General features: G+C 45.4%; 1 protein-coding gene across 5 annotated transcripts in view; it reads right to left on the reverse strand.

Moving 5' to 3' along the window:
* The window catches only part of BORCS5 (BLOC-1 related complex subunit 5), a 62,678-nt gene that overhangs the window by 23,262 nt on the left and 14,957 nt on the right, over positions 1-24,459 (reverse strand). For 4 of the 5 annotated variants that reach the window (XR_004691726.3, XR_009557656.2, XR_015949952.1 and 1 more), the window contains exons 3-4: positions 18,012-18,169; positions 8,247-8,559 (exon numbers count right to left, since the gene is read on the reverse strand). Coding sequence is in view for 1 of the 5 variants with exons in the window: in XM_035102252.3 (XP_034958143.1) it covers positions 8,329-8,559; positions 18,012-18,169 (389 nt within the window). In the remaining 4 variants the exon portion in view is untranslated. Of the gene's footprint in view, positions 1-6,793; positions 8,560-18,011; positions 18,170-24,459 lie in introns of those variants that run through there. The other variant, XM_035102252.3, reaches the window with a different exon arrangement.

A 24,459-nucleotide genomic window follows, 5' to 3' on the forward strand; every position in this document is an offset into this window, starting at 1 on the left:
TCAATGTGAAGGAAGTGAATAGGTTTGTGTGTGCTTGTGTGTGTGTGCATGAGTGAGAAACGAAATGACAAGTCTAAAACATGCAATGGGCAATTGCTATTTCCCTGCTCCCCTCCCTTAAGGCAGAAGGTGTAGATAAAAACATAACAGCTGAGGCACTGAGATGCAAAAATTGGCCCCTTACTGTGTTTTTTAAAAAATATTCCTTTGTAAACTAAGCAAATCCTATAGTTCATTTGAAGTATTGCGTTTAAACTGAACCTCACCTGGTACAATCCACCCATTTCTTCAACAATGAAGTTCAGACCTAGAAGGCCTTGGCTTGTTTCAAGAAAGGAAAATTAATGCAACACTCACACTGCTCAATGTGAACGTTGCAGGTTGCAAACGTGCCACCCGCATGGATCACGTTTGCAACCTGAGCAACCACTGTATTGGAGAAGCTGGTGTGTATTGAAAAATTAAGGCATCAGGTCAGAATCTTAACATCTGATGTAGCCACCATTTTTGGAACAGAGAGTCTCCAATTAACACCCCCCCCAAAAAAAAATTTTTTTGCCACTATATAGCCAAGGAAGGGAGAGCAGGTATCTGACTTCTGACATATAATGCCAGAAACATCAACATTTTCTAGAAAGGTGGTGGTGGTGATGAAGATGAAGAAGAAACATTTATATTTCTGAGTCAGCTCAGTATGCTTCAGTTTCTAACTTCATCAAAACTATTATCCAAGTAGCAGGTGTTTAGGTTTAAGCACTGAACAGGTCAGCAGAGAAATACATTTGCAGACAGGTGTGTTAAGATTTTAAGATAGATTTTTGTTTGTTTAGTCATTTAGTCGTGACCCCATGGACCAGAGCACGCCAGGCACTCCTGTCTTCCACTGCCTCCCGCAGTTTGGTCAGACTCATGTTGGTGGCTTTGAGAACACTGTCCAACCATCTCGTCCTCTGTCGTCCCCTTCTCCTTGTGCCAAATGTTTTAAATGTTGCCAAATAACAACCTATCCCAAACGGCATAAAATATTTGCCTGTGGCAGGAACAATTGATGGCAAAACTGAGCTTTTTTTGTAGGGAGAGCAAAAAGAGGCAAAGGGGTGTAATTCCCCCCCCCAAAAAAAAACTAAATTCAACTAGGTGGTGCCCTTCAGCTTTCCAAGAAATTTTGGTAGCACTGTTTTCAGTGCAGGCTGCTCCTCTTAAAGAGAAGGGCTTTCTACTTCGGAGAAGAGACCGTGCTCTTCATTCTCCCCTCTACAAATGTTTGTTTTCAGCTCCAGGTCCAAGGGGTTAAAACTCTACCTAACTCTGTGTCATGTACTCTAGTTTCATATGAGAATGTATGATTACACTAGCATTTGGCTCATTCAAAAATTGAAGGGAGAGTACAAAAAGCATTAATGCTCAGTGGTTATGAGATACAAAAAGACACTAGTTACAGGTAGGTAGCCGTGTTGGTCTGCCGTAGTCGAAACAAAATAAAAAAATTCCTTCCAGTAGCACCTTAGAGACCAACTAAGTTTGTCATTGGTATGAGAAGAAGTGTGCATGCACACTTCTTCAGATACCCTTCTTCAGATGCACACAAAAGCTCATACCAATGACAAACTTAATTGGTCTTTTAGGTGCTACTGGAAGGAATTTTTTCATTTTGTTTCGAAAAAGACACTCGTTGTGAGGGGAAGGTGGACACTTTGTTTCACCAATCACGGTTTCCATGCATAGTGCAGCCTTTTAGGAATGTCATTCACTGCTGATGCTGCCACAAATGTACTTTGCCAAATAACCCCTTTGGGCAAAACGAAGTACAAACTGTCTCTGTGCTCAAGAAGCAAGGATCAAAGGGCCTGTGGTGCATTGCTGTCTTTGTAACAAAGAGGATCTTGGAGAAACTGGTGGAATTGAAATCAAAACAGATTAGAGCAGTTTCATTTTCCATTGATAAGCTTTCACAACTAGGTTGAGTTGCTAGTACGGTAAGTGTGTAGTATCAAGTGTAGACTTCAAGTGTAATCATATTTCAACTTTATTGGGACACAATCATATACATTACAGTCATACCTTGGTTTAAGTACGCCTTGTTTGAGTACTTTCAGTTTAAGTACTCCGCGGACTGTCTGGAACGGATTAATCCACTTTCCATTACTTTCAATGGGAAAGTTCGCTTCAGGTTAAGTACAGACTTCCGGAACCAATTGTGTTTGTAAACCAAGGTACCACTGTACTAGGAAGGTTTAAGTTTGTGCTTCTACATGGATGGATCTAACACTGGATCAAAGAATTACATTGATTATAGCAGAAGAAACCATATACATACTACTTCTCAGGGGAGACTGATGGTTGAAAACTAACCCAGGACACCCCCAGTTCCAATCTTCCCTCTCCCATGAGGCTAACAAAGCCTCCATCTTACCCACAGCACCTCAACTGCAATATGGGAATGTTAACTGCCTACTTTGCTAGGATGTCAGGGTTACTGTGACCACATATAAGAAGTGTTAATATTAAGTCTTAATTGGTCCTATACTATCTTTCTATTCCATGTGATTCCCTTTTGAATGGACAAAAGAGCAAAGCAAAAATACGGTCAAGAACACACTTTAAAGGCTAATTGGCTTCTGAATTGCAACCCGTCCCCATAGCCATTGGTGTCGGTGGGCACTCCAAGCCCATACAGGTAGCCTTCCCTTTAACATTACTCTGGGGAGATCAGTAGTATTAGCACACATCACTATGGAGTCTAGTATCAGTCTGTACTTTAGTCCAATTTTATAATATACAAATACTTACAATATTTCTTTCAAGCACAGGTCAGCAACTAGCAGACACAAAGCCAAATCCAGCCAACTAAGAAACACCCAATTGTCAAGTCAGGGGAAAGTGAAGTGTGGGGAACAACTGGAGTGATAGCAACACTCTGTTTTTGGGAAGTGGTGGGAGTAAGGAGGGTTTTCCATCTGCTGATAGAACAGCTGGGCTGTTTCTTAAAAAACAAACACCAGAAACACAACCCAGAAGAAAGCTGGCATGTCACATGTCCATATATATATATATATATATATATATATATATATATATATATATATATGGGCATTGCGTGCGTGGAGGTCACAGCCTTTCTCCGTAACTGCTGAACCACAATGTAACAAATTTGGCCACAACGTTCCATGCCCATTAGGGAGGGATCTGGCATAAAGTTTTTTTCCAAAAAAAACCTAAAATAATGATTAAACACAAAAAAGTGGCGCCCAAATTAGACGTCACCACCAGAAGCTCCGAAGACTCCAGCAGCATCCAATAGATTTCCCACTGCTGCCTCCAAAGCTGTGCCGCCATCACAAAATTCCACAGCAACCAACTGAAAACAGTCCTTTTGCAGCAACAAGGCCCAGCTTTTTCAATAGGTCGCAGCATTGCCAAGCAGGGAAAAACAAACAGAACAGGGATGAGGCACAACAAAGGGAGGGGAAAACACATAGCCATGGGAGGGAGGACCCTGAGTCAGCCAAAGCAGTGGGGGGTGGGGCGGGACAGGGAAAACTGAGTAGGCCTCACCATTGCCCAGTAGACCATAGGCAAAAACAAACAGAATATGGGCATTCACAGGGTGGGGGGGGGGAGGTAGGACCCTGAGTTAGCCAAAGCAGTGTGGGGTGGGGACATTTTCAGGAACACGCGTGGGTGGGGGAGTCTTATTTTTGAAACTTACAGTAGGGGAGTCAGGGTTGGGACAGGGCAGGTGAGGGGACTCTAAAGGGAGACTCTGAAGGTCCATTTAACACAAAAACCCACAGCAATGCATGGCCGGGCCAGCTAGTTATTAATAAAACCAAACAGTAATAAATATTCCCAGCTGAAATAACATTGTGTTAGAGTAGCATCTACATCACACAATGTAATGCAAGACCCATCAAATCTGTACAAGTTGCATTGCAATAAAAGAAAACTACATAGTGCACCTGACACAAAGCTGTCGAGAAACTGCTTCCCCACCACTGATTCCCCCTTCTCTATTTCCAAGGCCTAAAACTATGAACACATTAGACTTCCAAATGTGCACCTTCAGCGAGCACTTAAAAACCCTGAAGAATGCTGCACGTCTGCTTGGGGGGATTCCCTGAAGTTTCTGGGGCATGTTCTAGAGCACAGTTTTCATGAGTGTTAGACAGAACTGTGAGGGCAGAAATTATGGCCTGGGATCACATTTCACAGACCCCTGGAGGGACAGGTTGGTAGGAGTAACAGCTTCCCAAAAAGGAAGTTCCACTTTGAAAACCACTGATCTAGGAAAAGTAGGCAAGCAATATATTTTTACTGCAGAGCATTTTAACATCTGGGTACCCTAGCAAGCCAAGTCTCAGTAAGGATCACCTACAGGTTTTCCTCAAGACAAGAATTAAATTATTATAGTAGATAACAGTTGTGCTCAAAAGCACAAATGCAGATTGAGAAAATGGTTAGAGAGATGCATTTCTACCCGAATTCCAACTGGGTAGAAATATGTGTAACATTTAAGAGTGATGAGGTTGCATCATAGCCAAATGCACACTGCAAAGCAGACATGCTTTCAGGGTTCCCAATCCAGTCTGGAAATCTGCATATCTTGCTAGCTCACGAGGGGCATATCGGCTGCTTGGACTAAAATACCCACCTGCCTTGATGATTCGCAAACTACATAACTCTGCACTTTTACGCAGGAGTCCAACGCACAGTACATTTGTACATGTTACATTTTCTACTGCTATTACACATCATTAAATGGAACACTATGCCAAATTTGGCTCTCAACAGACCCAATACAATTCAATGTATTTCAGGAATTCAGTGCATTTGCCTACAAAATTCCACCATGGTGGACAGCCTTGTGAATACATGCTTGGAGCAGAATGAGTAACGAAGACATTAATTTTTTTCCTCCATACTTTAAGGCTTCAATTCTGTACCCACTTACCTGAAAAGTAAGCTCCATTGAATTAAATGAGGCTTACTTTTGAGTAGACATGACTTGCAGTGAAAATAGCTCTAAGGTTTTCCTGACTAGAACTGTAGTCAATAAAGCAAGCGCAATTGGTCCCCCAAAATGAGAAACAAAGTAGTGAGATAACATTTTCCTAGAGCACAGCTTTTAGAATAATGCACCCAAAGAACATATTATCAGCCTTCAGTGTATGCATTTTGACTACCAATGCTGGAATCTGACAACACTGAGCATATTATTCCAAATATGGCGCTAGCATTTCAAAGCCCAGCTGGTCTGCTAAATGCTATTTTTTAGTGAGAGTTGTGTTGCACAACAAAAAGTGTAATGCAGAAATAACACTAACTTGCATCCAATTTTAAAAGACCAGGCCATATTTTGAAAGTAAAGGATCAGAGTATGACATTAGAATCGCCTAGAACTACAGCTGAACCCTTTCTCCACTTTTGGTTGCATCTGGGGTTTTTTTGCAACACCTTTGCAGCTATCCATGTAAGATTGCTTATTATTTTTTTGCCTTACTAGTTTTCAACCAAAATAGTTGTTTAAAATTAATAAGCAATTGTGCCAACAAAATAATGCAGAAAGCAAAAATATAAAACAATGGTACAGTTGTCAAACTCCAAAACTATCAAGTCAAGTCAAAGAAAAAAGGCACAATAAAATACTTCCCTCTGAAAAGAAGGGAGGGCAGGAGTGTGCCAACCAGGATTCAAGGGGGCATGAACTACATAACTCAAGGGTTATTTTTGAAAAGAACCTGATGAATAGCTTCTATGGAAAAAGCACTCCTTAAAATAAGATGTTGCATGCATAGGCACCGTGTGGAACTGTTGTGCTGGTTAGCTGAAGAGGCACTCTGTCGCTGACCTCGAACCACAGATTGCTCATGGGTATTTGGGTAAAAGCTCTCCTAATATTCATAATCATTTCTGATAGTTAAGCATAGCCCTTTTTAGACATTTTTCCTCACTTCCTTAATCATGATTTAGTGGTTGCTTCTCCTTTTCAAGGGAAGAGCGCACACTTCTGAGAACAAGTGGTTCCCTCACCACTGGAAACATCTCCAGTAGTAAGAGCTGTAGGAGACAGACTTTGCCAATCACTTCTTCAGCCTTGGAGCAACACAGTAGATTTCTTTTCCCCCCACCAGGAGTCCCTTTTCCAGTGGCTACCCCCAAAGTAGACTCTACTACCACAGAGAGGAGTATCAAGTGTCTTCTTTTCCCTTTGCACTCTTGGATTCATCTCTCAAGCTAAGTAATAACAATATATATAAAAGCAACTTTCCATTCCTTCCTTCAAAGACTTGGAGATAAGAGGGAATTTGAGTGTGCCAGAACAAAACTGGATAATGTGACAATATTAGGATTCCTCAGACCCAGCTAGCAAAGGAATCACATAGGGAAAACCAAGCAGCAATTGCTCCAGCTGGTCAAGCAGCTACATATACAGACTGAGGACTTCAGTGGTATTTTCCACACTAGTGTACTATACATAGGCTTGGATTAAAATCAAGTGCTTTACATAAATAAAAGTAAAATAAAAAAATTCCTTCAGTAGCACCTTAAAGACCAACCAAGTTTTTATTTTGGTATGAGCTTTCGTGTGCATGCACACTTCTTCAGATACACTTCTTCATGCACACTTCTTCAGATACACAGAAGTGTGCATGCACACGAAAGCTCATACCAAAATAAAAACTTGGTTGGTCTTTAAGGTGCTACTGAAGGAATTTTTTTATTTTGCTTCGACTCAGACCAACACGGCTACCTACCTGTAACTATAAATAAAAGTGTTTGAAATGCAGAAGGCAACTCTGAAACCCTTTTTAATTCTAGGCACAGCACAGCTTCAAAGCTGCACCAGAATTACAAAGCAGGAGACATCAGTCCAAACTAACATGGCCTTGTCCCTGAACTAAGACCATAAAGCAGCCATCTCTGGAGAGATTCAACTGCAAACAGCACGGTGGCATTTTTATGGCATACCTCTGAAGTGACTTTGGCATATGAGCCAACCTTTCCCATCTTAGCAGGTACATTTTCCTTTGGATATGGGCATATGGACATAATGCTTTATCCATCGTGTTAAGAATCACCTGGCAAAGCAAATTCATAGGATAGGGCAAGAGAGGCACTCCTTTCATTCAGGTGTTGGAAACACCAACCTAAACCACCACCCAGGCTGTAGCTCTGCTGCCTGCAAAGCTGTGAGAGTCCCATAGCTCAAGCAGTTGCACATTTAATAGCCTTATAAAATAAGAAGCCAATATTAAAGAAAAACTCTAAAGGAGGGAGGTCCTGCCCACCACCAAAGGTCAACAACAGGTGGGCAGGATGACTCACCTATCAATCACCAGATTGCCTTATGACTTCAGATGATTGGCAGGCAGGTTGTCTCACCCCTCTGTCAAAGTCCCTTCCACAGCGCTTCTCAAGTGCCTGACAGCTTACTGGTTCTTGGGCGCTTGGGAACCACAGCACAAGGGCGTTTGGTTTGCCCTATACTTGTGCAAAGCACTTAGCACAGGCTGGCAATGCTGTTTTCTGCAGAGACTGGCTGTGTGAACAAGTTGCAAAGCTGAATCTAGCCATGTCTCCATCTGCCCCACACATGATGTCAAGTATGGGGCAGGTGGACATGGTCAGGGCAGTCTTGAGCAGGTCGGGCGGCCTGGCGCTGAGGCGCGGAGATCGCTCCGGTGCCCCCGCCCTCGCAGTGCGGCTTTGCGCCCTGTGCCACCGGGACTATACCTAGAGCCGGCCCTGGACATGGTTTAGGGAAAATGGCCTCATGGGCCAAATTGGGATCCTGCACTAGAACAATGACCATCAAACTTCCTCTTCTCTGTGTATGCTGGAATTGCTAAAAGTGAGTTGTACAATTCAGGTGTGTCAGAGAGGAAGGCTGGCAATGATGGTGAAGCTCTTGCGGGCAGTTTGTTTGCCAACACCAATCTTACAAGAAACAGTTTAAAAATTACATTAGAACATGCTCCAGAATCCTCTGCAGCTTGAAGGATTCCTCAGTAAGCACACTAATGTGCACAACAGTAGAGGAAGGATGTGAAGATTTAAGGATGTGAAGGTTTAAATCTGAACCTTGTTAAAGCAATGTTTTGGTGGGTGGAGGCAGTGGTGGCAAGCAGGTGGAAGCAAGAAAGGTAAGAAATGGCATTTCATTCCAAGTTGCTGTGTGTAACATTCCCTGCAAGCCAAACAGTGTCTTCCTACCTAACACAGAACTGTACCTCTGCTCTACTTACTCTGGCTTGTGAAGTGTGTTTCAAGTAAGTTCCTTATCAAGGAGGGTCCAAGAAAAAGATGACTGAAGGCTGTATCAGAAAACTACAGCTTGAGCTCCCTGTCAGGGCTCATGCTAAACGGTTCCAGCCTCTCACTCTCGGGAAGCATAGCATTCAGTCTCTCCATCAGGGGAATGGTCAGGTCGACGCCCATCTGGATGCGACGCAAGATGGCAGACATCTCGTTGACCTTCTGGATCTGCTCGGCATACTTGGCATATCTTTTCTGGCGCTCCTGCATTAAGCTGTAGAGGGTTTCTACCGAAAGATCCATCTGTTTGCAAAAACAACAGGACGGTTGTGTTCAATTAGTCACCTCTCAGAGGAACGAGATGTTCTTTCCATGGACTGTGGGTGTGGAGCCAAATGTGGCCCCTGAGACTTTTCCTCTGCCCTCCATCTCTCCCAGCCCCCAACAGTACAGGGGGCTACCTGTACCAGGCCAGGCCCAGCAGGAGGGAATCTCCAGTTGGCAGCCCTAATGAGCCCTAAGGGCCAGGCCTCCATTTGGCCCACAAAGCTGTTTAAGGCCAAAGAGGGGTTGTGGGCACTGCTGATCAGTGGTCCCTGCAAAGCCCTCTGCACAGCGCTTTCAAGCACCAGCAATCAGCTGATAACAGTCAGAGTCACACACACACACACACGGAAATGACTTCCCACCCGCACTTTCCCTGGTAAATAGATTTTGTAACTGGCCCATCTCAACCACAGCCCGCTCCTCACAATATGGATATACTAGAGGTGTGGGCAGGTGGGTGTGCATGGGGAGAGGAATGCAGAAAGTTCATGATTTTTTCATGCCTGGAATGTAGTACAGAGGTAATAGTTGCTGCCATTATTCTGCTCCCTTTTGCCTCTGGTCCTGCACACCACTGACATGTGAGCCCATGGGGATTGTTGTCCTTGTGCACCTCTTCCACAGCGATCACCAAGATTACTGACAAGTCATTAACCATTTTTAAAAACCTCTCTGTCCTTTTGCTTGCACCTCTCACACTGCTCCTTCCTTAAGCCAGTGAGAGCCAGTGTGGTGTAGTGCAGGGGTCCCCAGACTACGGCCCGAGGCTCTTTTATGCGGCTCCCAGGGCCCCCGCCACCCCCGCTCTTACCGGCGCGGTGCGGCTGCCGACCTCCGATCCGGAAAAGCTTCGGAAATAGCTTGTGCGCACATGCAAGCGTCATTTCCAGTGTACTTCCGGGTCGGAGGAGGCTTCTGCACATGCGCACAAGCTATTTCCGGCGCTTTTCAGGTCGGGAGTGTGCCAGAAATAGCGTTTGTGCATGCGCATGGGGGCGCACAGCCGTGCACTCCCGCACCCCCGAGCCCGCTCCCCCACCCTCCAGCCCACCACGCAATCGGCGCAACGGGCATCCGGCCCAAAGCCAGGTAAGTTTGGGAACCCCTGGTGTAGTGGTTAAGAGCGGTAGACTCGTAATCTGGTGAACTGGTCGGGGAAGATGGGAATTGTAGTCCAAAACATCTGGAGGGCCGAAGTTTGGGGATGCCTGGGCTAGTCACACTTCTCTGAAGTCTCTCAGCCTCACTCACCTCACAGAGTGTTTGTTGTGGGGGAGGAAGGGAAAGGAGATTGTTAGCCGCTCTGAGACTCCTTTGGGTAGTGATAAAGTGGGATATCAAATCCAAACTACTCCTCCTCCTCCTCCTCCTCCTCCTCCTCCTCCACTTCTTAACTTCCTGATTATTTGCATCCTCCCTTGTTCTCTTAGAATGCAAATGGCGCCCACCTGAGAGGTGCTGGGACTGAAGAAAAGCCCTGGTCCTAGAAAACCTGTAAGGGGAAGGGAATACAGAGATCCCCCTCCCATCATCAAGAGCAGCTCCTCCAATAGCAGCAATGCCAGCGGGGAGGGGGAGGGGTCCAGTGAGGAAGGAGGAAGAGGGATGCAGGGTTCCGGCAACACAGAAGAGCCCCTGCTACACATGAGGGAGGAAGAAAGAGAGGGGGGAAAAGGGGGAGAAGGAAAACATGGAGCGCAGGCCCCTTTTTCCTCCGGTTCCGGAATTACGCAGGAGAAGGCGGGGAAGAAGGTTTGGCGTCCCAAGACTCTTATGCTGGAAGAAGACGAGGGGCACGCCATTCCCGGATTCTGGCTCGGACTAAGCAGACATGTTTCCGCACCCCCATTTCACTGTAAATAGACTGCACTAAATAAAACTGTCTAAAGACAAGAATGTGGAGCGTCGTTACTCTAGAGTAGTCGCAACAACAGCCTCTGACAAAACCCTTCCAAGATCTTTCCCCCATAGAACATGTGAGGGATTCCCCATTTCCCACCCCTCACTGCTTTAACAACAGAGACTCTCCCTGTACTTCTATACAAATGGGAGTAAACCTCCAGTGTCCAAATTGGACTTGTCTCCAGGGTACCTCTGGGCTCTGTGTTCGAAACCTATTGCCACCAGTGGGGTCTCCCTCCCATGGATCCCTACTGCTACAATTTGCCTCTCCCTTAGGCAACTATCTGGCTCCCTTGGCTTCACGAACCAGCCCTTTGTATGACAGGAAAGCTTTGTTCTCGCCTCTTAGCCACACCTCTAAAGGTACTGAGACACTGCTGAGTCCACGAACGTTTAGGCACATTTAACTTTATTATTATAATTTGAAAACATGGATTTCTCTGGTTCTTAAAAGTGCATATCTTATTTTCATATAATACAGACTGGTTAGTACATCACCTGCATCTTGATATAACGGTTCTCACCTTTCTTCCCATCCACCCGGAACCTAACCTCCTGCTCCCTCTCTAACCCTCCACTCCCCAACTGCCAACCCCCAACTGCCTTTCACCGTTGTTCCCCCTCCATTTAGAACGCCTCCCAGGGAACACCTGCCTATCTATCATGGGAGTGATAGGCTAACCCATGATGAAGCGAAATCATCATCAGGCATTATTCCGCCACATTACACTTCTCCTCAATTAGGAAGATATACAAAGACAATGTAGCCATACACCAAACTTTCAGAAGTTGGTCTTGTAAAACAATCACCACCTCAGGAGAAACCATTTCTTGTTTTAACTTCTGTGAGATAATGCATTTTCTAACCACTGATTTAGGGTGGATCAGCAAAAGTGTTCCAACAAATTTGGACTGCATTATCCCTCAATAATAGGTTTGAAATTTCCAAGTACCGTGTTTCTCATATTTTAAGGCATCCCCCAAAAATAAGCCATGACAGGATTTCAAAGGGTTGGTGAAAAATAAGACATACCCCGAAAATAAGCACTATCGCAAAGCCCCGACCGAGCGAGAGGCGAAGCCGCGGGACCCAGCAGGAGCCTCGGTGTCCCCTGTGCGAAGCCCTGGGACCCGGCAAGAGCCTCAGAGCGCGTGCGCTAACCCCTGGGAGCCGCGGCAAAGCCCTGGGACTCGGCTGGAGCTTCAGCGCGCGCGCGCTAACCCCCGGGACCCGGCTGGGCCGCGGGAGGTAGCGCAAGTGGCGGGAGGCCGGCGAGGTAGCGCAAGATCGGGCCCTCTCCGGCTCCGCTACCACCGCAGCTGCTTGCCCTGAATTGCGACGCGGACTTTTCGCCGTTTGCCTTCCCCTTGGTTCGGGGAAGGCAAACCGCGAAAAGCCCCGCCGCGCCACAATTCGGCTCCTTCCCCCAGGCGCTTCATCTCGGGCAAGCAGGCAGGGAGACGGCAACAGCCGGAGAAGCTGCGGGCTGTTGCCGTCTCCCTGCCTGCTTCCCCGAGCCGTAGCGCATCGGGGGACCGATCCGAAGATCGGCGGGCGCTCCTTGCTGGGCTTGACAAGCCCGGGAAACAGCGCCCGCCGATCTTCGGCCCTGTGCTGTGTGACAGGCGGGGGTGGGGGGGAAGCGGAGATCGTTCTCCGCTCTCCCCCCACCCCCGCCTGTCACCGAAGATCAGCGGGCGCTGTTTGCCGGGCTTGACAAGCCCGGCAAACAGCGCCCGCCGATCTTCGGCCCTGTGCTGTGTGACAGGCGGGGGTGGGGGGGAAGCGGAGATCGTTCTCCGCTCTCCCCCCACCCCCGCTTGTCACCGAAGATCGGCGGGCGCTGTTTGCTGGGCTTGACAAGCCCGGCAAACAGCGCCCGCGTGCATTTTATTAAAAAATAAGACATCCCTTGAAAATAAGCCATGTTGTGTTTTTTTGAGGAAAAATTAATATAAGACATGTCTTATAATATGAGAAACACGGTAGACACTTGTAACCAAAACAGCCATAAGCTTGCTTCGTGCACTGGTCTGTGCTTCTTAAATGTTTGGGAACACCCGCCAAAAATAAAAAATAAAATTGGAGACACACTTACACTAGAAAATGATTACTTTTTAGAGTTAGTCAACCTCTGAAGAGTCCCTCTCTCAATCTGTATTGAGCATAACTCTAGAATAAGAAATGGCAAGTTCAGAAGTACAACTCACACAACTGGCCTCCTCCTCCTTTGAGTTCTATGAGAACTCAAAAGCAATTGTTACAAGTAGGTAGCCGTGTTGGTCTACTGTAGTCGAAACAAAATAAAAAAATTCCTTCCAGTAGCACCTTAGAGACCAACTAAGTTTGTCATTGGTATAAGAAGAAGTGTGCATGCACACTTCTTCAGATAACACACTTCTTCAGATACCTGCACACGAAAGCTCATACCAATGACAAACTTAGTTGGTCTCCAAGGTGCTACTGGAAGGATTTTTTTTTTATTTTGTCAAAAGCAATTAACATAAATAAAACAATTTTAAAAACAAAAACCCAATTACATACAAAACTATTCAAAAAACACAACAACACCAAAAACTATTTCCACATATAAAATCAATTTCAAATCGAATGCAGATGCAAACGGGGATACCAATATCCACTTATAAGACTTGCTGATAGGTGAAAGTCTTCAACAAGTACCTAAAGGACGCCAAGATATGGCATTTGTAGGATATGTAATGAGTAACTTCCTCTGACACAAAAGGCCAGACTCCACCATTGTGCAGAACAGACTTCCTCATAAGAGGGTATCTACAGGATGCAGTGATTGATGGGGCATATAGCAGATGAGATGACCTGTTAGGTATCCTGCTCCCTACCTAGATGGGCCTTTGTTCACCAGCAACCTGAACCACGCTGAGCTTGGGGAACCTTTTCCAATGGGACCATGGCATTACATCATGTTTGAAGAAAAATACTAAATAGTTAAGTGTCTCTAATGTTTGGATCATTTAGTATGGACAGAGAAGTGCCATTGTAAGGTAAGGTATTCCATAGCTTTCCCAGAAAATGAGAGTTTACTGAAATACTTCATTAAACAGGAATGATTGATTGATTCATTCATTCATTGAATTTGTATACCCCCCTATATATCTCGGGGATCTCACGACAGTTCACAGAACAAAATCAAGATATAAAACCATAAAATACCTAATGAAAATAAAACCAGCAACCCAATAGCCCCCCACACAAAAAAACCCCCACATTTTAAAAGGGCATGGGATGTAAATCGGATCAACCAAAGGCCTGGTGAAAAAGGAACGTTTTTGCCGGGCGCCTAAAGGTGTATAATGAAGGCACCAGAATGCTGGGGAAAGCATTCCACAGTTGGGGAGCCACTGCAGAGGAGGCCGCGTTCTCGTTTTGCCACTTTCCAAACCTCTCGAGTTGGAGGCACACAAAGGACATCAGAAGATGATCTAAGGCAGGAGTCACCAAACTCACCGTGCTTCAGGCAGTGCCGATTGTGCGGTGGCCCGGAGGGCGGGGGAGCGAGCGGGGGCACGTGCCCATACACATGCACACACACTACTTCCGGTGCACTTCCAGGTCGCAGGAGCACCGGAAATAGCTTGTGCACATGTGCACGGGCCTCCTCTGACCTGGAAGTGCACCGGAAATGACGCTTGTGCATGCACGCAAGCTACCGGTATTTCCGGTGCTCCTGCAACCCGGACGTGAGCAGGTGGCAGCAGAGGGCGGCGGGGGTCAGCGTGGGCCAGATAAATGAGTCCTTCAGGACGTATCCAGCCCCTGGGCCATAGTTTGGGGATCCCTGATCTAAGGGGCCGGGTTCATATGGGAAGAGGCGGTCCTTGAGGTATTGCAGGCCTGAGTCATTTAAGGCTTTAAATGGTTTATTTCCAGAAGGAAAGAGAAAGAGAAAGATGGAGAAATTGTGAGGTGGGTGGTGTAAACAGTGCTTTTTTTCCTGGGGGGGACACAGGTATGCATACCCCTAATTTTTTTGTGAATCTAAGTTTGGCCTCATTGAGGGGCAGTATTTCAATATGAAGTAGGAAAATGAGAGCACCGTACCCCCTAAACATTTTTTTTTAGAAAAAAATACTGGGTGTAATGATGTGGCTTTTGGCTTCAGAGGAGGAGGGGAGAAGGGCAAAGTTGCAATGGGATGTAAGGAGAAAGAAGAAAGAAGCATTGCTGCTCTGCCTGGTGCATGAATGGGTGCAGGCAAGCACCAACTGTGAACTCCTGAACATAGACAGGCAAGAGGATCTGCCACCAAAATTAACAAAAGATGCTCTGAAACTCAAGAGAATTATGGTACAGTAGGTTCAGTTGTACTGTCTGCTATACAAAAACTTACACACACAAAAAGAGTTATTCCTCGGAGGCATGATTACTCAATAGAGTGGGCTTTTCTTTGATTTCTACGGCTTTTTATACAGAGTCTCTCTCCAAGTCTCTAGAAAACAAATCAATAGGTGTACAATGACACATCAGACTGAAACACTATTTATGCTAATGTGTCGTGGGCGGGGTATAAATTAATCATTTCAGAGCCAAGACAGTAGAGAAGTATTTAAAATGGCAAGGGGGCACTGATCTTGTAACACTTGGCCTTGTGCTCCCAACAAGCTGAGAATCCCCCCAACTTTTGCCCTTGAAACACCTTTGGTTTTCATTCCCTAGAAAGAATAAAGAAACTATTGTTGGCAGTTAGACTTCCCTGTTAGTTCTCCACTCAAACTAAAAGCAAGAGAGACAGAGAGAGGAATCTAGTTTCAGGAAGGTTTACAGGCTTTCTTTGAGTTAGCACAGTTTCTTCAAGTTGGCAATTAAAGAAATTGCTGGATATCAGAGTAATCTGAGTCATCAACATCTGCAGATACATTCACACCTTGTATAATTGTTGGCTTCAGATTATGTGTTGACCAAAAGTACTTTTTAAAAATAAAAATGGTTCACATCTGAACTGGGATTCAACACAGCATGAAATGATTGCAGGCATTCAATAAATGCAGTGAATCACATTTATTGTTCAGCTAGCCATATGGAAGTTCTGAGTTCTGAGTCATGCTAACTATGAATCTTGGCTGCCCTGTATGGAAAGTAAGTAAAGATTAAGCAACCACCCAATAAAAATAGCATGTTATGTTCATTGCTTATTTTAAGAAAGGGAAAGAAATATGAGAGAAAAGAGACAGTGGTACAATCTAGTTTGCAAAGGAAGTTGAGGAGAAATACTGATCGTGACATATGCACAATTATTACCTGTTTAGGACAGAGTATGTTGAATTGTGTAATACAAGCCAATGATCTAACAATCTAAATGCTAACAACATTCACTGATCAATGATTTTCTCCACATATTTGCTCAAATAATAATAATAATAAATTTTTATTTATACCCCGCCCTCCCCAGTCAAAACCGGGCTCAGGCGGCTAACACCAATAAAATTACAATAAGACATAAAAGAAAACAATTAATTAAAATACAGATTAAAATACAATATTAAAATTTAAAATGCAGCCTCATTTTTAGTAGTCCATAAATCAAAACCATGAGGGAGGAAAACTCAATCCAACCCAAAGGCCAGGCGGAACATCTCTGTCTTGCAGGCCCTGCGGAAAGATGACAAATCCCGCAGGGCCCTGGTCTCCTGTGAAAGAGCGTTCCACCAAGTCGGGGCCAGTACTGAAAAGGCCCTGGCCCTAGTCGAGACCAATCTAACCACCTTATGGCTTGGAATCTCCAGAATGTTGTTATTTGTGGACCTTAAGGTCCTCCGCGGGGCATACCAGGAGAGGCAGTCCCGTAGGTCCTAGGCCGTGAAGGGCTTTAAAGGTCAAAACCAGCACCTTAAACCTGATCCTGTACTCCACCAGGAGCCAGTGCAGATGGTAAAGCACTGGATGAATGTGATCCCGCGGCAAGGACCCCATGAGGAGCCTCGCTGCGGCATTCTGCACCCGCTGGAGTTTCTGGGTCAGTCTCAAGGGCAGCCCCACGTAGAGTGAGTTACAATAATCAAGCCTGGAGGTGACCGTCGCATGGATCACTGTGGCCAGATCAGGGAGAGAGAGGTAAGGGACTAACTGCTTAGCACGACGGAGATGGAAAATGCCGCCTTTGTTGTAGCTGCAACCTGTGCATCCATAGAAAGGAGGCGTGGAGGATTACACCCAAACTCTTGGCAGAAGGCGCTGGCACTAATTGAGCCCCCGCAAGAGATGGGAGTTGGCCCCCCAACCCCATGTCGTCCCGACCCAGCCAGAGGACCACAGCCGGAGGATTTAACTTCAACCGGCTCCCACGTAGCCATCCAGCCACAGCTTCCAAGCACTTAGTCAGTGTGTCTGGGGCCAAGGCAGGGCAGCCATCCATCAACAGATAGATCTGGGTGTCATCAGCATATTGATGACAACCCAGCCCAAAACTCCAGACAATCTGGGCAAGGGGGCGCATAAAGATATTAAAAAGCATCAGGGAAAGGATTGCGCCTTGCGGGACTCCACACAGCAAGGAGTGCCGCGGCGACAACTCCCTCCCTAGCGCCACCCTCTGTCCCTGACCTGAGATGAAGGAACGCAGCCATTGTTGGACTGTGCCCTGAATCCCCACGTCAGCAAGGCGGTGGTCTCAAAGTTCATGATCAACCATATCGAAGGCTGCTGACAAATCTAAAAGAATCAGCAGTCCCAACCCACCTCAATCCAGCTGTCTACGGAGATCATCTGTTAGGGCGACCAGAGCCATCTCGGTCCCATGACCAGGGTGAAAGCCGGACTGAAATGGATCTAGATATTGCTGAAATGGATCTAGAAATGGATCTAGATAGTGCAATATTAATGCCCACTATCAAGCATCTACAACAGCTAGGTGATGTACACCTAGCAACTGTCAGTATTTACAGGAGTTTATAATCTAAAATCGATGATACATGAAGAAAGTAGGACTGCAGTTGAAGAATGGAAAGTGCCGCTTGCTTTGATTTATCAAACTTGTATATCACTTTTTACTTAAAAAATAAAGTCTCCATGATGTAATTTACAATGCAATAAAGCGTAAAAAATACATTAAACCAAGCAAAATATCAAAACAAAAGTGATGACCAAAACACACATGACAGCCTGGACTGCAACAACTGAGGATTCCAACTCTCAATAAAGGGGTTCCCCCAATAAAGCTGCCCAGAGGGGCTTCCATGGCTGAAGAGGCAGGTGGACCTTTGCATGGATGGAACTGAGGAAAGCTGTGACAGAAGCAGCTTAGAGTGGATGTTGGTCGGAAGAGACCACTTTGGTCCGACACAACTAGTGTAAACAGGATTTTAACTTGCTTCAAACTACTGTTCTCTCCCCCCGAGAGACATAAAGAGCACTTTTCTCCAGTCACGTTACAAATGAAAGGTGGGGGGAATGAAGTGGGAAAGCTGAAGGGCTTTTAAGGGCAAGAGCTGTTGAAGATGGCTTCTCCACAGAACCCCCTTTGCTTCTCCAACCACAGCAGAATCCATACCTCTTTGATCCGTTTGACTAAAGCATTCTGGTCAAAGGCAACCGCTTCTGCACACTGGTGAAGATGGTCTTGGTACCGCAGGCAGAGCTGTAGAACTTGCTGAGAATCCAGTTTCTCCAGTTTTATGTTGGTAGGAGCTGTCTGCCCACTGAGAAGACCTAGAAGAAAATGGACAGCAAAGGAAATTACTAAAATGGCTAATAGCAGAACTAGCAAAGGGACAAAAGCAAAACACAGGTAACACTATCTCCACATAAATCCCCAGTTGTATTCAGCCTGTTCTTAGCACCATTTACCATGTTACACAAAGACAAATCCAGAAGCAGCTCAACAGCTTGCTGGTGATCTATCATGTAGGATACAAAGGCCTTGAAAGCACCTTGCAGGCAGCAAGACACTGCTAAAATGGGGAGGGGGCCCTTCATTTTGATCAGGAAGGCGTTTGCACTGTGTCAGATGCGGGAAACCTGCCTGCAAGGGGAACGTGAGTGAAACTGAGATACGCAGCTTACACAAAATCGAACTCTACCCTCTGCCCATCAGCTGATGTCCCCCACCTATCAGAGTGATGTCAGCTGACTGACCGGGGGGGGGGTGAGAAAATGACCTGATGGACTAAACACCTCTGAATCACCACAGTGATTTTATCTGAGTCCCTTTTCCTTTTTTTCCTTCCAGCCAGCGCATGAAGGGCCATTCTGTGTGTTGCAAAACTATGATTGGGACTCCAAAGAAACCAGACCATTTCTGCTGGGGTGGTGTTCTTGCCTGTTTATAGCATTTATTTCTTTATTGTGTTTTACTGGGTTTTGTCAGGCCACATGTTGTATATTGCTTTGGGCAGAACTCTCTGGAAACTAGTGACTGATACTTAGGTAGTAATTGCTAGGCGCATAGCAAGGGAGGGGCGAAGGGGGCAGGCCACCCCTAACTCCACTCTGGCGGGGGCAGTGCCCTTGGTTCCTGGCCCGCGCCATGTGCGGACATGCGCAGTCCGTCCTGGCATGTGCGTCGGGCAGCCAAGCAGCACCGTTCTCCACTGGTAATTACTCATCAAGCATGTAAAAAATCTTCCATTAGGAATACAGTAAACCCACAATTTATGCACATTTAACTTGTGTGCATTCAGCTTTACATGTGTGGCAAAAAATGTAAAAAGGGTGGGGAGCAAAAGGCTTTGGCAATCCCACCCGTTATTGAACCCAATGGGTTTTGACGACAAGATTTTGGCATTAGGCGCAAATCCCGGGACATCACCCTGCGTAATTTGCAAGCATACTCTACTCACGCTGCTAGAAAAAGTTGTTGAAATTGTTGCCTCTTACATTAACAGGAGAACAGAAAAAATAACCCTATTTCCTTGCTTTATTTGTTTTTAAAAACAGCAAAGTATTCTCAGCTTTTCCAATTGTCTATTTGCAATCATCTTCTGGGAGGCAGAGACAACATGGGTGGCTGAATTATAAAAAGGAAAAGCCATGCAGAAGGTCTGCTAACAATCAAATTCTATTTCCCCTCCCCGTCCCCACATTCAGTAGTCATAAAGCTGTTTTACTCTCTCTCTCACAGCACCTCTGGCTATTCAGTATCTAAATACAGAGTGAGGTAGACTATTTATTCCCAACCCAGTGTGCTGTTAAGAGAAGTGGTGGTGCCACATAAATTAAATTACATATTTAAAAAGCCTCTCGTGGGCCCACCCACAGAAGAGGGCACCTGCTGTGTCACTACATCATATACTTCTCTACCCTAATCACCTACACGGAATCTTCCCTTCCTGGGATCAAGTAACTCTTCCCCAACTCTACATAAAAGAGTCCTACAGAGTCCAGTCAGGAAGCACTCCACACCATCCCTTCCAGAGAAACACAGGGTGCGCTCTTTTGGGAGAGTCTAAGCTGTGGGTTAAACCACAGAGCCTAGGGCTTGCTGATCAGAAGGTCGACGGTTCGAATCCCTGCGACGGGGTGAGCTCCCGTTGTTCGGTCCCTGCTCCTGCCAACCTAGCCGTTCAAAAGCATGTCAAAGCGCAAGTAGATAAATAGGTTCCACTCTGGCGGGAAGGTAAACAGTGTTTCCGTGTGCTGCTCTGGTTTGCCAGAAGCGGCTTTGTTATGCTGGCCACATGACCTGGAAGCTCCCTCGGCCAGTAAAGTGAGATGAGCGCCACAACCCCAGAGTCAGACACGACTGGACCTAATGGGCAGGGGTCCGTTTACCTTTTAAATTTGTACTTTACCACTCACAAAGTAAATGGCTGTGAGGGCAAATGTGAAACTGTGCCTGCAAAATTTAATTCAAGGGGCAAAACTCCTTGGGAATCGTATGCATCTGTCCCCTTAGTACTTAAGTACACTGTACAAGATTTAGATGCCTTTCATGGCAAAGCACACATTTTAACAAAAGACAAGGCAATGCAAAGAGCATTTGCAATGTACCCTTTCAACCACCATTAACATGACAGCAACTTTGGCAATGCGGCCCCGGTAAAATAATTTGCACAGGGAAATCTATAGACATCTAGAGGGCATGTGGGTAAATGGTATTGGAAACTTACAAGAAAATAAAAGCCTGTGCCACTAAGTGCCTGATCTGCAACTAGGAACATTGCCCGACTGTGAGGCGTGAAGGCCGCTCCCCGCAAGGCCCTTTCCACCTGGACTAGGGGGTGGGGCCCACAATCACCAGCCCCACTATGTTACATATGTATTCTGTAGTTGACCTCCTTTGTAATGTTTTATTCTGAAATCTTTAAGATAATATTTTAGTTTTCTGTTATGTTGCTTTGACTGTATACAGTGGTGCCTCACTTAACGAATGCCCTGCTTAACTAAATTTCCGCTTAACGAAAGGATTTTTCAAGCGGAGCTTGCCTCGCTAGACGAATACGTTTTACGAAAAATTCGTCTAGCGAATCGCGTTTTCCCATAGGAATGCACTGAAATTCAATTGATGCGTTCCTATGGACAAAAAAGTCAAAAAAAATTCAGTGCATTCCTATGGGATTTGCTAGACGAATTTTTCGCTATAAGAAAAGACCCGTGGAACGAATTAATTTCGTCTAGCGAGGCACCACTGTACTCTATATTTGACTTTCTTCAGATTGTTTTATTTATGTTTTATTGATTTAATATGCTGTAAACTGCTTTGAGTTTTTTCTTCAAAATATAAAGCAGTATAGAAATTTTAAAAATAAAGTAAATAAAAATGAAACTAGTTTGCCGAACAGCCACTGGGGAGCTGCTAGTGAACCCCTTCCCCTTGAACTCCCACTCCCGTAAAGGCCTTGCTGTCATGGCTTTTCAGATGCTGCTCTACCACTCCAGCTCTCTGTGTGTGTCTGGATGCCTGTCTGTAACTTGGCGACAGTGGCTGGTTTTGCCTTCCTGGGCTTCCTTCCACTTGCCAATCCAGACACCTGACATGCCTAACGTCCATAATTGCGTTACTGCTCACAGGGTGCATAGGGGAAAGTTTAAGGGGCTTTGGGGTCTGTGTCTCATCTCACAAAGGAGAAAGTGACAAAGCAGAAGATTTCTTTAGGAGTCGGGGCTTCTCAGGCCCAGATGCCAGAGGCCGGATCACGCTATCAGGTGGCCAGTCACAAACGGCAATTGCCATGAGTTTCATAACCCTGGCAAAATTTTGCTGTGGAGACTTAAATCAGGGCAGCCCCCAAAACATCACAGAACAAGAACCACAAAGAATTATGCAACTTTAAGTAGGGAATTCTGTGCCACAGTTATACTAAGACTTAGAAAGACAGCAAAAGCATCCCTAATTTTTGTATATTTATGTACTCAAAGCCTGCAAACGAAGCAAGCTGCTTTATTGTTTATAATCTGTTCAAACAAAAATTATGTCTACAATGTATTCCTCTTCCTGCCCCCTTCCTTCACCCCCTCCCTGCTTCTCATGTTGTGCTGTTTGTGCAGGGAAAAATGAGAGTTCTGCTCTTGCCAAGAGTGACCTCAGCTCATTCTTATTTGGTGATACACAGGAGAATTTCACTCAAGCAAACATTTGCAAAGTTTCAAAGTCTCAAGGTTATTGGCACCTTGTTGCTGGCTACATTTGCTGCTTCTTTTCCATTATTCTTTACTTGGTTTGCTCATGCCAGAAGTCACTATTCTGGAAGAAGCATTAAAAATAAAGACATGACACTTTTGGGTCCCCTGCACCAACCTTTAGGAAACGCCTTTTGTCAGGAATTAGGACTTGTTCTCCCCCTCGCCCCAACCCCCAACAGCAAGTGTGACTTTGAGTCTTTTTGCGTAAGGAATGTGTAATACTGAAGCAAGAGATGGTAAAAAATGCAATACAGGTTTACACCCAAGATTAAAACTATTAAATAAATCACCCTCCCTTTGAACAACATTTTCACAAGAGTCAAACCAAGTCATTTTTTGCAAGTGCAAAATCTTCTTCTTCTTTGGTGATCACTCGTAGCAGAGTAAGATTGTCTTCCATAAACACGGTTTTAACAATGGGTCCGTAAGTGACTCTGGAGGCCAATTCTGGATCCACACGTCCTTCCACAGTAGGGACATTGGTTTCCAGGTGGGAGTTGATCACGGTGTGGATTTGCCAAGCGTGCCTTCCTCTTAGCACGCTTCTCCCTTGCATCCTGAGATCGAGTTTCTTCAAAGCCCATGACATGACACCTTTGGTAAAGGCTGTTCTCCAACTGGAGCGTTCGCAGGCCAGTGTTTCCCAGTTGTCGGTGTTTATACTATATGTCACAGGGGCGTTAGCGGCTACTCTAGAGTAACGACTCTTCCACGCGTTGCCTCTTCATGATTTTATTGGTGCTGAGTATTTACAGTGCAGAGCAGTGCTATGTACATGATGTCAGTTAGGAGTCAGAACCTCCGAATGGATGTTTGCGCGTTTTCTTCCAGCAAAATAGTCTCGGGATACTGAATCTCCGCCCCCGCCGTTTCCGGCGCAATTCTGGGGTAGGTGGAATGGGCCTTCCCCCCTTGCCTCCCACTTCCCGTCTCCCGCTGGGCACGGGCTCCGCTACCTTGCCTGAGCCTCGGACCCCACTTCCTGAGTCACCGCTTGAGCTATCCCCTTCCCCGCTGCTGCTGGCGCTGGGCGATGAGCTGGTGTGCAGAATGGGAGGGACCTGCCTGTATCTCTTGTCCCTCACACTATATTTTTAAAGATTTGCCTTAAGATAGTCTTTAAACCTCTTTTGTTGACCACCAGCATTACGCTTTCCATTTTTAAGTTCGGAATAGAGTAGTTGCTTTGGAAGAAGATCATCAGGCATCCACACAACATGACCAGTCCAACGAAGTTGATGTTGAAGAATCATTGCTTCAACATTGGTGACCTTTGCTTCTTCTAGTTCACTGATATTAGTTCGCCTGTCTTCCCAAGTGATGTGTACAAGATGACACAGCAAAGGAACTGGTCACTATTCATTTGCACATTTAAATAGCAACAAACCTAAAATAAATACTTAAAAATTTGACTAGAGGCAGAACATTTAAGGCTCATCATAATTATGACCATATTCCCAGCACACTACTAAACTGATTTAGTAGTTTCTCACTAACTTGGTAAAGCTGTGTCTGGGCTGTGCTACTTCTGACTGTTCATATGACTGAATGTTCTTTCATATATAAAAAAAAATCCTCCACAGAACTCTAGATGGGGTGGAGTGGGTGGAATAGTTTGAGCTAGCTTTCTATTTGCAAGGATTCTTTCTCTTTTTGCATGGAGAGCACTGAATTGTGTGGGGCCACATCTGCAGGCTGATTCAGACACAGCCTTGCCAGCAGATGACAGCAGATGAACAACACAAGAGCAGCAAGAAGTTGTGCATCCTTGTCTTCTATTGCTACAACAGCACCCAGCTACACACACTGCTGGTCAGGTAACAATTCTGGACATGGACAAGTTCTCCGACTATGTAGATCTATCAGGATTAGACTTGCTGGATGCAAAAGAAAATTAAGAGGGGTATTACTGTCATGATCATATCAAGGTATTTCTGAATACCATTATCCCTTGCAGACACATGAAAAATTGTGCAGCAAGTTTTAGAGAAATGTCTCCATTTTTATAGTATAGGTAGCAAAATATTCCCATACTTAACGAGTAAACTAAAATTTTGGTGAAATGAAAGGCAATAACACCTGCCGCAGAAGAATTTAAATCTTTCTTGCAGGAAAACTGTCCAAATGAAGGCTTACTTACGGCAGAGATGCAAGCAGATGGGTGAGGGTGTGCAGCTCAGAAATACTGAGAAAAACTTTCTCCATCAGCACCCTCTCACTCTCTCTGCTTTCTGCTAAGGCAGGAACATTACTGGCCTAAGCAGAATGAGCAGAATTTCAATATATACAATGCATAAGCTTCAGAAGGCAAAGTGACTTTTCTTCAGAATAAGGTTGGCTTCAACCCTCAGAAGTCCAGAACTAACACCAGCTGAAGT

The sequence above is a fragment of the Zootoca vivipara genome, chromosome 5 (genome assembly GCF_965207765.1).
Source record: "Zootoca vivipara chromosome 5, rZooViv2.hap1.1, whole genome shotgun sequence".
Lineage (NCBI taxonomy): Eukaryota > Metazoa > Chordata > Lepidosauria > Squamata > Lacertidae > Zootoca > Zootoca vivipara.